Raw genomic sequence first — 14,988 nt, 5'->3', positions numbered from 1 at the left:
TTGGCACAGTGATCAAAAGTGGTAACTAGCATGTTTAGCAGGCTTTTGAAACTGGAAAGCCTGCTCCTTATGTGTAAACCATCATCATTATCTCCCACTGCAGAGAGCCGCAGAGCGCTGGAGCCAGGAGGAAACTTCCAGACTTCTCCGGGGCCGGCTGCTTATCTCAGCAGCAGCAGCCCCACATCTCCGAGGCAGCAAAGCTCTAAGCTGTCACTTCAAGGTAAGATTTTCTTTTTAGACTGTTTGATCATGAGTTTAGGTGGATTTTTTCAGAATCCCAGACCCAGAAGGGACCTGTGAGATCACCCTCAAGGGTTTCTCTCTGGGGGCACTTCCGGCAATTATTTCCATGTGATTCTTTGTCGGGAGGGACCGTCCTGTCCAGTGCAGGGCACTCAGAAGCTCTGGTCTCTCGGCACTGAACGCCAGGAACGTCCTCTGGTCACCATGGCAGCAGAATCTCCCTCCCCAGGCTTCCTCACTTTTAAAACACTTAAGGGATTATGTTCTAGTCTGATTCTTCTTTTTACAGATGGGGAAACAGGCCCAGAAAAGGACTCCTGGCAGGGGGGTGACTGACTGGAGACACAGGCGCAGGTGTCCTGACCCTGATCCCGTGCCCTTTGCTGTGCAGCCTCGGGGCTGCCCTAGCGTTCGCTGGAATGTACCGTTCCCAGGCGCCAGTCGTGGCCAGGTCAGCCCCCGGAGCTGGCCTGAGGGCCGGCCTCTGGCTTGTGGACTTACCCAGCCTGCTGGTACCAGGCACCCTCGCTCAGGCGTGCCGGGGCCCAGGGTGGCTCGCCCTGTCCTCCCTGGCCCCACCGCCTGCAGCCCTGCTGTGTGGAGGGGAGATGAAGTGGGGGAGGTGGCTGGGGCCTGGCTGGGGAGGGCAAGGGGCCTGGGCTCAGCATTCGAATCCCTGCCTGGTCCTGTTCAGAGAGGCATCCTGAGTTTGACCTTGGGATCTGACAGGAAATTCTGTGGTTGTGTCAGGGTCATAGCAGAGGTGAGAATGATCTTGGGGGAAGTTAAGGGCTGACGAGTGTGATAATAGGTCCTAACATTTCTAGCCTGTCACGGCTCATACACGCATTCATATTAAGGTCTCTCTTTGATTTTGACCTCAGGAGCCAGGAATTTTATACCCATGTTACAGGTGAGGACACGGAGGCTCAAAGAAGACGAGAGACTTGCTTATGGTGACAGAGCAAGTCAGAGGCAAAGCCAAGCCAGACGTCTGTCCTACAGAGCAAGTGGGGGCAGCTCAGCGTCTGTGGCTGGCCTCTGGTCCCCTTCCCGCGGATACAGGCCAGCGGGGGTGCCCTGCTCGCTGTAGGCCTTTGTCTCAGGCCTCTGGGGCAAGCTCAGAGCAGAAGAACTCCCAAGTGTTGCTGCTGAACGCAAAGCCAAGCGGTGCTTGACAGGGTTGGGGGCTCCCCCAAGGCACTCTGCCAACGGGTAATGGTGCCGCTGCTCCGCCTGACTTCACGGTCCGCGGCGCCCTCCCGACACAGGGGCAGGGCGTCACACGCTGTTCAGCGGGCCCGGCCATGCTGGGCAGTGAGAGACCAGGGCCCACACCGGCACTTCCGCAGAGGAAACGATGACCCAGTGCTGGGGACGGGGAGGTCCCGCACTGCCCAGGAGAGATCAGCAGGCCACGGCGGGGCCCTGGCTGGGCAGCCCTCCTCCGCCCGGGAGCAGAGGGCCACTCGTGCCCCTCGGGCGTGTGCAGGGCGGCGGGTGTGTGGAACTTCACCTCGACAGCATTTAGTGTTGTCAGATTTCATAGTCAGTGTTTAAACCTCAGGTGATGTCACCCAGCACCCAGATTTCTGGCCTCTTTTGGAAATGAGGGCTCAGCGGCACAGGGCCGCGCACGCGTCACTGCTCCTGAGCTGGGCCCGTCTCCGCCCTCCCGTATCCTGGCCAGCGCGGCTCCAGTGTTCGGTACAGAATCAAATAAATGCTTGGAAGGGCTTATGATTCTAAGAGCATATTTGAAGCAAGTGTGACAGCTGTTCTTTCTTAAGTTGGTAAAAGAACTGGAGAGAGAGAGGTGGCTGAAAGCAATGGATGTGGGTGAGGACAGGCGGACTTCGCCGTTGGAGAAATCACCGCTGTCTTAGCAGCTGGAGGAGGATTCCCTTTGGGGGAGCAGCGACTTTGGTGGAAAACGCTGGCTCTGGGAAGGTGAGCACCACGGGCACCACGTGTTCAGAGGAGGCCAGATGCACCGCGGGAGCCAAGAAAGAGACTGGCTTGTTTCTGGGAGAGAGGACCGAGGAGGCAGGCGGCTGATCCGCCGTGTTCCTCCCCCGCAGGCTTGTGCAGCTTTAGGGAGTTCTACTAAAATGCAGGACATGTTTGGTTGGTGAGAGAGGAATGCTGAGGAACCTGGCAGAAAGGCCTGAGACTTGTCCCGGGTTCTGTGGGATGGAAGAGGGATGGCATCCATGACCTCGGAGCTGGACCGGGCCTACCAGAAAGGAGGGAGAGAGCCACCGTCTCTGGTGGGCCTGGGGTGTCCCGAGGCGTCCCCACCTGGGAGGTGGAGGCAGCTCTTTCCGGCCTGCCCTGGAATACGCGGAATGTGGGGGAGCCGTTCCCATGACCTCCTGGTGTGTGTGGGGTCGGTGTTGAGGAGAAAGGTCTGCAGGCCCACTGTGGGCAGGCGAGCCCTTCCCCTCCGAGTGCCGATACTTGTGGTTCTGCAGTGGCAATGCCAGAGAGGAAGCACAGTGCCCGGCTTGGCAGCCTGGATTCTGGCGTGCGCCCATGTTCAGCAGGACCGGGACGCCGAGACCATCATGCTCTAGCCTGTGGGGGCCCCCGTGTTTCCCAGGGGGCGCATGAGGACCATGTGTGCCCTCACGCCCTCCACCATGAGAGCACAGCCTGCTTCCTGTGGTCCTGGGACCTGCCTGACCCACCACAGCTGGGCGTCTGGGCCTCGGCCAGGGGCGGGGGTGAGCAGGACAATGAAAGGAGAGCAGACAGCAGAAGGGAGCCCCGTGTCCCTCAGACGCTGATGCAGGACAGTGAGGCTCTGCGACGCTGTAACCTAGGCCCCGAGAATGAACAAGAACTCTGGGAGGCAGCAGCCACCAGCTCCTCTGAGGCACCGACTGATGGGTGATGAGGGCGGGACACCCTCCCCCGCCTCCCCTGCCCCACACACACTTCCTGCTCCCTGATGGCCTCTCTCCTGTGGGTCACTCTGCTGCTCTGCCCCAGCCGGGTCCAAAGCTCCTTCCTGCTTTCTGCTTCTCAGGCCATCTGGCCCCTTTCTCTGGCCTCCAGTGGAGTTTTCCGAAAGGCTCCCTGTACCCCATCCACATTCCCTACCTCCTGCCCCGAGCAGGACTCCCCGTGGACCCAGACCTCCTCGTGGCCAGAGGCAGGGACACGGGTTAGCCCTGACTCTCATTTGAGGCCGGGTCCTCTCAGGGTTCTGTGGTCCTTTGCCCTCCTTAGCTCAGCTCCCTGCTTTCACGCCCTCCACCTGCTGATCAGCCCCCACCCCATCTCCCGAGCCTTTCCCAGCCGGAACTCACCACTTGCTCCCTACGCCTTCATTCCCGTTCCTCCCAGGTTCGCTGGCTCTGAGAGCCGTCCCCGCATCCGCTCAGGTCAGACCAGGACCTGGGCCGATTCCCAGGACCTCCCGACGCTCCTGTGCCGTTTGCCTTCCCCCGTCTCCGCCTCCCCTGCCCCAGCTCCTCCTCTCTGCTGCTTCCAGAGTGGTCTTCCACACAAAGTTAATGCCACGTTCAGAGAGCTTCAGCGGCTCCTCAGACCTCAGCAGAGTCACCCAGAGCCTGAACCGGCACGGTGACCCTCTGTGATCAGACCCGGCATATCTGTCCAGCCCTGACCCGTCACCCAGCCTCATCCACGGCCCAGTCCCCTGATCTCCCTCCCGGCCCTTCGCTGCCCTTCCTTCACCCCATTCCTCCGTCTCTGAAGTCTTCCCAGGCCTTCTCACCCCAGGCCTGCCCCTCCAAGGCCCCTGTGCTTCCGGCCTCTCTGCGGGGAGGGCTGCGGCCTCGTGGTAGACTGGACTTCCTCCTCCCTCCCTGCCCCCCATCCCCCCACCACTCATACTTCCTGTCCGCTGACTCGTGCTAGCTACTCGCGGCGTGCCAGATTCGGGGCTAAGTCCCACTTCCTCTAAACTGTCACCACGAGAGTGAACCCCAGCACACCCCCCATGTTAGGGGGTGCTGGATAGGCTCGGAGAGGCTGAACCATGGGCTCAGGATTACACGGGCATCCGTGAGCCTGGGTCTGCCTGACTTCCCAAACCTTCGCTTTAGATGCCAACCCAGAGCTCCCTGTAGTGATGCCTGTTACTGGTGTGCCGGTAACGGATTACAGACATCCCAGGACGGTGTCCTCTTGTCTCGGGGTGCAGGCCTGGGGCCAGGCATCTCCAGCCACAGCAGATGGGGCCACCTAGGTCCCATGAGGATCATGTATCACAGTGTGAAAAAGGGTGGAAAACCCTGCCCTAAACTGGACTTGGTCTTGGCCCTTAGCTGGCCCAAGGCAGTTTGCTCACCTGTGATGTCAGCCTGGCCTGGGAATACCTGCTTCCCTCCGACATCCTACCTCTTGGCCAGCACCCCCCAGGCCAAAGGATCTCCATGTATGCATAACTGTCCCTGGCCTGGGATAGGATCGGTGGCCCCAGATGTGAATGGAGCTTCCAGGGGGCACTGCCCAGCTCAGCCCTTGGCCAGAGAGGCCTCTCGCCTGCCCAGCCTTCAGACCTCTCAAGCTCAGGCCTCAAGGCAGCTGAGTGGCCCTGCTCAGCCCTGGCCTGGCCACGCCCATGCCTTGCCACCCTCTCACGGGGGTCTGCTGGGAGCTCAGGGCACGAGCTGGCTGGTGCTTCATGGGACCCTGCCATCAAGTCAAGGCCAGCTTGGTGCGAGCAGGGAGGTGACAGAACTAGGGTGCAAAGGTGCTCTAAACCAGAAGGCTGGAGCACTGGGATCCTGGACAGACCTCCTCTCTCCACCGCTGCTGGGCATACCACTCAAGTTTATGCTTTTCAAGTGTCTTTAGGTCTGCCTAACCGCGCTAGGAGTTTAGCTTCATTGCTATTTTGCATAGATTTTGAGCCCAGGAACAGACTTACTCACCCAAGGTCACACAGCAAGAAACCCGAGGAGCTGGCGCTTGACCCCAGGGTCCTCTGTTGTCTGTAAGCCTCCCTGGGAACTGGCTAATTGTGGGAGTCCCAGCTCCCAAAGGAAGGTGGCTGCCTGGACAAGCCTCCGGGGTCCCCTCTCCCGTGCTCTCCTGCATCTCAGGGTTTACAGTTCGCCAGTAGCTAAAGGCAGCCACCTGCCTTGCCTCTGAGCGAGGGTCTGGCCCGGGGCGGTCACATGCTCATTCCACGCCCCAGATCCTCCTTTGGGACATGCTGGAGTCACCTGCTTTGTGAGTGGTTCTGAGCATTGAGACCAAGGGCCACGAAGCAGAGATGCACCCCCTCGGTAACACACGCGGGAATGACACGTCTGTTTCATCTGCCTGTCGCCGTTCAAGGAGGCAAGCGTACCGGGAGCCCGACAAGGTGGCAGAGATTGCTTCATTAGAGGAGGGGATCCCTGGGCAGCAGCAGGCCGGGGGTGTGTGCACGACCCTCTTCCCTCTGCAGGGGCTCCTTTCCCGGGGCAGGCTCCTCTTCCCGGTCAGTGCTTCCTCCTCCGCAGCAGTGTGGGGTTTCCGAGGGGAGCAGGATGCTCCAGTTCACTGCAACCATAAAGCTGTTGTGTGTCTTTCACACCCCAAAGCAACAAACGGAAGTCTTCTGAGGTCACGCCATTCTGGTTTGTAATCACACAACTTCTGGGCTCAGATGCACTCAAGCGTCTTCTTTTGCCTCCTCCCGGTAGTGTGCCGTCCCTGCCAAAAACTCGTCCAACCTTTCTTTGCACAACTCGGGTGATGAGACATTCACTACCCTCTCCAGAAGCCCGGTGAATTTCTGGATGAGGCAGACGGAAAGGTGGGTGTTCTTCCTCATCCTGAGCTGAGGTCTGTGTCCTCAGAAGTGGCCCCGCTGACCTTGGCTCTTCCCTCCGGGGCCCTGCAGGTCCTGCCTCCTGTCTGGGACCCGGGACAGCCCTCTGAAGTGCAGTGGCGGCGACGGTGCCCCTCTGAGCCTCCTCTTGGCCAGGCTGACATCAGCCTTTTCTGTGCGGCGGAACAGTTTTTTGTTCTTTGCCTGTTCTGGCCGCTCTTCATCTTGTCACCGTCTCCACAGGGTCCAGGGCCCAGATAAGACACAAGACTCCAGGAGGGTCTTAGAGGGCGAGCCTGCTGCCCCCTCCCCACGCCCAGGGCCCGACGCACCAGGGGCTGCCTTTGAGCTGGCGCTGGTTATTCTGCAGCCAGGCGTCACCGTGAAGCTGACGGCCCACACTGTCAGTGTCCGTGTTCGGGGGCCTGCTGATGCTTGGAGCAGCCACGCACACCCCGCCCCTGCCCCGGTGCTCCTTAGAGACCTGCGGAACCCTGGAGTACATGGAGCGGCACCCCGGGAGTGTTCCCGGCCGTCCGGCAGGAACGTGCCGGTGGCCTCCTCACTCCTCAGGGCGCTCCAGGGTCACCTTTTCCACGTGGGGTGTGCTTCCCAGTGCACCGTTCCAAAAAAGAGGCCACCAAAGGCTACTCATAAGTGGCCTCAATGATCTCACTGAAAAATAGTTTAAAAGACTCAAACGAGGAGGAGTGGGCGGTCCAGAGGTGAGGTGGACTTGGGGGAATAAGAACAGCAATGTCGATTTAAAGAAGGTTGATGTCATAAGTTTTTCCTCTGAACTGACGAGTGTGATGTGGCTTTGGCAGAGCACAAAGTAAGCGTATGCGCACTTCTAACTTTGACTTAGCATCTTTCACACACATAATTCCGTGTGCCCCTCTAACACCGCGATGTAAGGCAGGACGGGCCGTGGGATGAAGGGCTGGCAGAGGCTACAGCTCCCCAGACACCCCACCTGCAGGCCCACGGTTCTCAGCCCCTGTACGTTGTGGGAGTCACGCGACTGATTCTGGCTGGTGGGCAGTGGGTGGACGTGACATTTGGCCCTGATGGGCTGAAGCACAGAAGAGCTGTTTGCAAGACCCGTGTGCTTCCTTGTGTTGGGGTTCAGATCCTGGAGCTGTCTTATGGGAGATGGTTGCTATGGAGACCACCCAGCTCCACAGGTGGACTTTGTAGGAGTGAGGAGTAGAGCTTTGTTGCGCCCGCCTGTGAAGATTTAGGGGTTCTTTATTACTGCAGCCTCTCCCAGCCTGTCGTGACTTATATGGAAAGGCAATTATTTGTTCTTACGTTGTCGTGTGTCAGGCACTGTGCTGATAAGGACTTTGCACACGTCCCCTCACACGTCCCTGAAGCTGTCCCGTGAGGGAAGGGTTGTTGTTCCTCTCTGCTCTAGGGGGAACGGAGACACAGAGGGGCAGAGCCATCTTCCCAGGGTCACAGCGCCATGGAAGTGCGGGCTCGGGACCTGCGTCTGGGTCTGTCCGACGGGAAGACCTCGATGAGCTCTGATGAGTTGCAGAAACAGATGCTATTGTGTCCCAGCACCCCGTAGGGCTAACTGCTTCCTTGGAAGATGGAAGACTGCACAGACTGCTTTTCTCATTCAGATTTTAAGCCTGAGTAAAACCCTTGTACTGTGATTTATTATAGCAACACTGATTTTCCAATTTCAAGACAACAATGCAGCTTGAAATAAAATGGAAAGAAAACACTGAAACATTTGAAACCTTCACTTTAGATCCTTATTCTGTCTTGCTTGAACTGTTCCAGGCCTGTATCATTTTCTCCTCCTTTCTCCAGTCTCCCCTCATTCCAACTGACTGCCAGAGCCACCTCTGTAAAGCCGAATCTAAGCACGCCCTCTCCGATTCAGAACCCACAGAAAGGTTCCTGGTCCCCTCCACCGGTACTCCCTAAATTACATTCCTCATATAAGTGATGTAAATACGCTACATCATGCAAGTGAAAAAGGAGTTCCATGGCCAAAGGAGCTTTTGGAAATCCTGATTTAAAATATTTACTATTGACTTCCCTGGTGGTCCACTGGCTAAGAATCCGCCGGCCAATACAGGGACATGGGTTCGATCCCTGGTCTGGGAAGAGACCACACTCCGCAGAGCAACTGAACCTGCCCACCACGACTGTAATCCTGAAGCCCGTGCCGCCTACGGCCTGTCCTCCACAGCGAGAGACGCCTTCGTAGCGGGAAATCCAATACCTCGACTGGAGAGGAGCCCCTGTCTGCTGCCGCTGGAGAAAGCCCGCCCACGGCAACGAAGAGCCAGCACAGCCAGAAATAAATAAGCAAATTATTTATCGCTGGGACTCTCCAGTGGATAAAACTGTGCTCTCAAGACAGGGGCCCCAGGTTCAATCCCTGGTCAGGAAACCAAGGTCCCACATGCTGCAACTACTGAGCCCAAGAGCCCCAGTGAAGACCTAGTACAGCCAATAAGAATGTAAATTAATTAAATATTTATCATTAAGAATTAACGTTAAAAACTTCTGGTTAAAAATTGTAAACTGTAGGGCTTCACAGAGCCTTTAACATGCTAAAGCCCACTGTACTTTTCCAAGAGGCAGATTCATCATTTTTGCCATTTCTTAGACTTTTGGACCATGAAATCTTGCCAATCCCTTTCATGTGGGGATACCTAATGGAATTAGTATTCCATGATGTACACTCAGCAAGGATGCTGGCTCTTGGGTAAAGTCTGGACTTCTCAGCTAACATTCAAGGCTTCCTGAGACCTGTTCCAGGTCACTTTCCAGTCATCTCACAAACCTGTTCCTCCATCTACCCCAGGGTTCAACCCCTCTCATCCTCCTCCTGGAAATGTCACTACTCATCACTCAGTGCTAGGTTGTGGGACCCTCTGAGCTGTGACCGGACAGGAAATGAGGATTGAGGAACAAAGTCAGAAGCAGCACAACATAGCTTCCGTTTGGGACAATGTTAAAAACACCCGACCAGTGACATGGCTGAGAAGAAAACAGGAATGATAACTGTGAGACTAATTGAAAGCCACGTGTTTACCGAGGCTCAAAGAGTCCCTTTTAGAAGCGGGAACTGGGCCCGCATATGCCAATGAACAAGGCAGAATGGTTGCATGCTAGAAACAAAAAGCGCCAAGATGTGCTGGGCAGAACCAAAGATATTAACGTAATTAATAAAGTAATTAACATGCAAAGGAATGCAAAAGCTGCCAGGAGGCTGATAAGGGAGGGTTATTAAAGAAGAATGAGCAATGTAGCAGGGAAGAGAAATTAAGTTGTGCATTTCCTATTTTATTACGGACCCCCCCCCAAAATACTCTCTGAGTAATAAATAGGCCTTGATTTACTACAAAAATACCCATAGGCTGGGGCCAGAATTTGCTGTTGACCCTCTCCCTGGCAAAATAAACTGACCGATCAATCACTCAGTCAGCCAGTCTCTGAGAGTATGGGGGAACCTGGATCCAGTGCTGTAGTTGCGAGCAAGGTCGTTAAAGATGTCAGATCAGAGGCCAGAGTGTCTGACCTCTAGTCCCAACCCTGCCACTTAGAAATGCTGAAACCCTGCAGCAGCTATGCAGCCTCACTGTTGCCATCTGTAAAATGGGTCTAAACACAGGATCTCCTCATACAGTTGGGGATTAAATACACGGATAGGAGTAAAGCCCCCTGACCAGCACCTGGCCCAAATGAATGACTCAGAGTCAGCGGTTGCTATTAATCACCCCATCTCCACCACCCTGCAGCAATCTATACAATGGAAAGTTCTCAGTTAACATATAAATTCAGAAAATGTCTCAAAGGATTCACTAAGAAGATCAGAGCAAACTCACGTTCCCTCCTCATTTCTCCTGTCTGGTTCCCAGAGCACTCAGGGGATGGGCAGGAAAGAAAACAGGCACATGAGGACGTGTGTGAACTGGTAGCTCGTCCCAGTCACTTCTCTGGCTTTGGGACTTTGGGTGAGTCTACACCTCGGTTTCTCCATCAGGGAGATGAGGGGTTGGTTTAGGTGATTTCTTAGGTCATTTCACGCTCTGAAATTCTATGAGTCACGTGTTATGTTAGTCACATTAGCGAGCATCCATTACCAAGAGAGCAAAAATGACCCTCCGTGGAGGCTCCTCTTCCTGCTTGGCCGTCTTGCAGCTCTATTCTTGGCTCTGGGGTCCTCCTGGGACCTCAGGCTGGAAACTGCAGTCATGAGACGACTGTGCCTCCCTCATCTACATGCCCACCTGCCCCAAGCCCTGTGTCTCGGGTCTCTGCTCATCTCAGCATCGGGCCACCTTTGGCCCCAGACCATGGGGTTTGGGCTGTCATGCCCTCAGCGCACCAGTTCCCCAGCCTGTCCCTCCCTCAGAACGGTCTGTCTCTCCCACTGCCACTTTTCTTCTTTTCTCAAATTGTTATGAAAAGCTAAATAGTACAATGAACACTTGTGTACTCTCCTTCAGGATTCAAAAATTGCTAACATTTTGCCATATCTGCTGGCTCCCTCTCTACATATACACTGTCCCCCAAACCATTTGAGTAAATTTCAGGCTCCATACACTTCAGCATGTAGTCCTATGTGACCACAATATTATTATACATACAGAAAGTAGCAATATCTCCATAATATTATCTGAGAGCCAGAAGGAGCTTTTTCAGGAGTCCCTCACGCTGCTATGCTGCTGAAACTCCTTTCCTGGCTCCCCACGGCCTTCAGGTTATGGTTCAAGCTCCCTTCAGCTCTGCACTTACTTTCTGTCCACAAGCAGCCAGATCCAACAGATTCCTGAACTTTCCCCAGACACACCCTCCACCTTCCTGCTCCTGGGTTTTCATTTCCCCAGACACACCCTCCACCTTCCTGCTCCTGGGTTTTCATTTCCCCAGACACACCCTCCACCTTCCTGCTCCTGGGTTTTCATTTCCCCAGACACACCCTCCACCTTCCTGCTCCTGGGTTTTCATTTCCCCAGACACACCCTCCACCTTCCTGCTGCTGGGTTTTCACCCTGGAACGCCACTGCCTCCAATATTTTCTCCTCGAGGTTTTGTCCATTATGTAAAGCTCAGCTAAAATTCCACATTGTCCAAGGAATCTTCTAAGGTTTTTCTAGTTGAAACGTATCTTTCTTTTCATATCTCCATAACACATGGGAAGCTAGTATGATGACAGAGTTCAAATATGGAGGAAGGCAGAGACAAAAGAGACAGAGGAATGGACTTAATCTCAGTCAAACTGTGCCTGAACTCTACATTACCTCTGGAATTTTCCAGGGTACTGATAACGTTTCCTCTAGGCTCAGTGGTAAAAGAATCCACCTGAAATGCAGGAGATGCGGGTCTATGGGTTTGATCCCTGGGTCGGGAAGATCCCTGGGTCGGGAAGATCCCTGGAGAAGGAAGTGGTAACCCACTCCAGTATTCTTGCCTGGAGAATCCCACGGACAGAGGAGCCTGGTGGGCTACAGTCCACGGGGTCGCAAAGAGTCAGACACGGCTTAGCAACGGAACCATCACCACTGTGTACTCCAGTTTGAATTAACTGGAGCCAAAAGCACCCTCATGAATACTGCAGGGATCAGGGCTGACAGTCCTTCAGCCTTCTAAAGCTGTGAAGCAACGGTAGAAAAATACAGTGCATTAGACCCGAGGTACACTGGATGCTTCCTGTTCTCCAAGACCACTCCCCTTCCTCCCACCCTTGCTCTGGGATGCCCTCACTGACCTTGTCCTGGCTTTAAAAAAGAAAAAAAAACAGGCAAAATTCAGAAAAATTCACTACTTAGCCATTTTAAAGTGTACATTTTAAAGTTTACAACGTGGTTTAACCATATCTACTATCTAATTTCAGATAATTCTCACCACTTCAGAAAGAAATCTCATACCCATGAGCAGTCACTCCCCCATTCCCCATCCCTCTAATCTAGGTTCTATCTCTATGGATTCGCCTGTTCTGAATATTTCATATAGATGGAATTGTACAATATTTGGCCTTTCGGCATCTGGTTTCTTTCACTGAACATTATATTTTCAAAGTTCATCTGTGCTGTAGCATGCATTCTTATTTATGGCCGAATAATATTCTATTGTATGGATATACCACATTTTATTTATCCATTCATCAGTCGATATAGACATTTGGATTGTTTCCACTTTTCTGGCTTTTATACATTATGATGCTGTATTTGAGTGTACATTTTCATTTCTCTGGAGTGTATACCTAGGAATGGAATTACTGGGTCATACAGTAACTTTAATTTTTTGAGAAACTGCCAGACTGTTCACACAGCTCCTGTTTTCTGTCTAAATCCTACTGTTCTTTCAAGAATTAGAAGAAAAAGTACCTCCTCTTTCACAAAACATTTCTCAAGGCAGGATGACTAACCACGTTCTCTGTGCTCCCCCAGGGCTGGAGGCTAAGCTATCCCAGCACTTACCACCTGCAGTGACATTCTTCGTTTATACACCTGTCCTCCCTGGACTGGGGGGGTCCTAAGAGCAGGGATTATACCTTAGCCGTCGCTCTGACCCCAGCATGTGGCACACAGTGAATGCCCAGTATGTGAGTTTGGCCACTGAGTGAACAGCATATGTCTCTCGAGTGTCCCTGTGGTACCCACCCTAGCTTACAAGGGCTTCTTCCTCACAGAGGGTGGGCTGTGCCGAGAGCCTCCTGGATGCGGGAATGAGATCGCGAGGGTGGAGCAGGGGGTGCGGATGCGTGAAAAGGCACGTGGAGGGGGGGTGGGAGTATGCGTGTGTGGATGCAGTTCTACAACGCTTGCCTGAGTTCAGAGACTGCCGTGGAGCCAGCTGAATGAGACTGATCCCCCTGGCTTATCCTGGGAGACGGAGGACAACACAGGTGGGGAAAGGCCGTTAGGACGCCTGATGATCAAGGAGGTGCTTGAGATAATCACAGTGACGGACCTCAAGCTGGGGCAGAGCTCTGCTCCCCAGGAGGCAGCTTCCCATCCATCATCTCACTGAAGAGTCAGCATGGCGTATGGAAGGAGCCTGCCTGTGGGGAGAGGCGGCCTGGCTGAGTGCCTCTGAACCTCACTTGCCGCCTGTGTGGTCCAGAGCCCATCAGTTCAGTTCAGTCGCTCAGTCATGTCCGACTTTTTGCAACCCCATGGACTGCAGCACGCCAGGCCTCCCTGTCCATCACCAACTCATGGAGCTTGCTCAAACTCAGGTCCATCGAGTTGGTGATGCCATCCAACCATCTCATCCTCTGTCATCTCCTTCTCCTCCTGCCTTCAGCCATTCCCAGCATCAGGGTCTTTTCAAATGAGTCAGTTTTTTGCATCAGGTGGTCAAAGTACTGGAGTTTCAGCTTCCACATCAGTTCTTCCAATGAATATTCAGGACTGATTTCCTTTAGGATGGACTGGTTGGATCTCCTTGCAGTCCAAGAGTCTTCTCCAACACCACAGTTCAAAAGCATCAATTCTTCAGCACTCAGCCTTCTTTATGGTCCAACTCTCGCATCCATAAAACCATAGCTTTGACGAGACAGACCTTTGTCGGTAAAGTAATGTCTCCAGAAAAGCATTCAAAGCAGAATCATGCATCCAAAGGTGTGACTCTGCTCCACAGGCAGCAGCACTGCTCAAGGCCTCCTGGGAGGCAGGCCGAGCCATCATGTCACTTTCCCTGTAAAGGCAGGAAGTTCTGAGTCGGGGGGGGTGGGGGGACAAAAGTCACAGTGATGGGTCTCCTGGGTGTCAGGCTTAGCGCCAGGCACTTGAACACATCACTCCAGTCAGTGCTTATGGTAGACCTGTAAGGGAGGCGCATATATTTCCTGATGGCCACTGAGGCTCAGAGATGGCGAGTCACTCACACAAGGTCACACAGCTAGGAGGTGGCGGAGTATGGATCCAACCTTGGATCATAGTGGTTAAAGCGACCTTGTTATTCCTCCAAAGCCCACGGTGCGGGAGCCTGGGTTGGTGAATGCATTACATTTCCTCAGTATGTGAATGCATTTTCAGAAGGCCGCCATATATGTTTAATAATTGGTATGACCATATAATGTCTTGTCAGCCAGCTTCCTTTCTGCTGCAGGACGTGGATAAGAAAGAGCGAGCAGAGTGGACACAGGAAAATCCCACACACTTGTTGGCAGATTTCACTCTGGCCCAGAGTTACTTCTTGATTTAATTCCCCAAGACTTCTATGTCTGAATCATGTAGGAAAATGACTTCTTGGGTGAAATATTAAAAGGCCACACATGGATGTTCACAGTCTTCCTCTCACAGCTCTGGCGATCATGGCTCAGAGGGAGAAGCGGGCTCTGCAGCCTGCATCTGGGGGATCAGACTCGAGCGCTCTGAGATTCCTAAGCCAGGAACATGCTGGGCTGGGCTCAGGGGGCCCAGTGACAAGGAGTCGGACACGGGAAAGTGGTCAGATGAGGGACGAACTCTGAGGGGGCTCAGGGCAGGGCTGCTAGAAGCAGGTGATAGATAACGCTTCATCTAGTATCTCACCTTCATTGATTGGTTTCAATATGCTGGCCACATGCATGGGCTTCATAGGCACACTGCCCCTTTAATCCTAACCCCAAAGCCTTATGAGGTGGGACCCACATTATGCATGAAGAAACTGCGGCCCTCAGAAGTTGCCACTGATTCTACTAGTTTCCTAGGGTTGCCACAGAAATCTCCATAAACTGGGTGGCTTAAAAGGAACAGAAATTTATTCTTGCACAGTTCTGGAAGCGAGAAGCCTAAAGGCGTTGGCAAAGCTCCGCGCCCTCTGCAGGCTCTTGGGGAGAATCCAGGGCCTCTCCTCACTTCTGGTGCTCCTGGCATCCCCTGGCTTATGGCTGCGTCTCTCCTATCTCTGCTTCCATCTTCGTGTGACCTTCTCCCCTGTGTCCTCTCCTGCTTGTTTGAATGACACTGTAACTGGATTTAGGA

General features: G+C 53.8%; 2 protein-coding genes across 13 annotated transcripts in view; one reads left to right on the top strand and one right to left on the bottom strand.

The window, feature by feature from the left end:
• Window positions 1-7,715, top strand: part of LOC122452806 — a 51,914-nt gene extending 44,199 nt beyond the window's left edge. For 5 of the 12 annotated variants that reach the window (XM_043486448.1, XM_043486449.1, XM_043486450.1 and 2 more), the window contains 2 exons: window positions 104-223; window positions 1,131-2,008. In XM_043486448.1, coding sequence (XP_043342383.1) covers window positions 104-223; window positions 1,131-1,339 — 329 coding nt within the window. In that variant the 3' untranslated portion in view covers window positions 1,340-2,008. Of the gene's footprint in view, window positions 1-103; window positions 224-535; window positions 2,009-5,912; window positions 6,547-7,460 lie in introns of those variants that run through there. The other 7 variants (XM_043486455.1, XM_043486453.1, XR_006272855.1 and 4 more) reach the window with 6 other exon arrangements.
• The window catches only part of GABBR2 (gamma-aminobutyric acid type B receptor subunit 2), a 356,730-nt gene that overhangs the window by 23,387 nt on the left and 318,355 nt on the right, over window positions 1-14,988 (bottom strand). The window lies entirely within an intron of this gene.

This window comes from Cervus canadensis, chromosome 14, assembly GCF_019320065.1.
Source record: "Cervus canadensis isolate Bull #8, Minnesota chromosome 14, ASM1932006v1, whole genome shotgun sequence".
Classification (NCBI taxonomy): domain Eukaryota; kingdom Metazoa; phylum Chordata; class Mammalia; order Artiodactyla; family Cervidae; genus Cervus; species Cervus canadensis.
The sequence above is the reverse complement of the archived record's forward strand: the minus strand, read 5'-3'. Positions and strand labels throughout refer to the sequence as shown.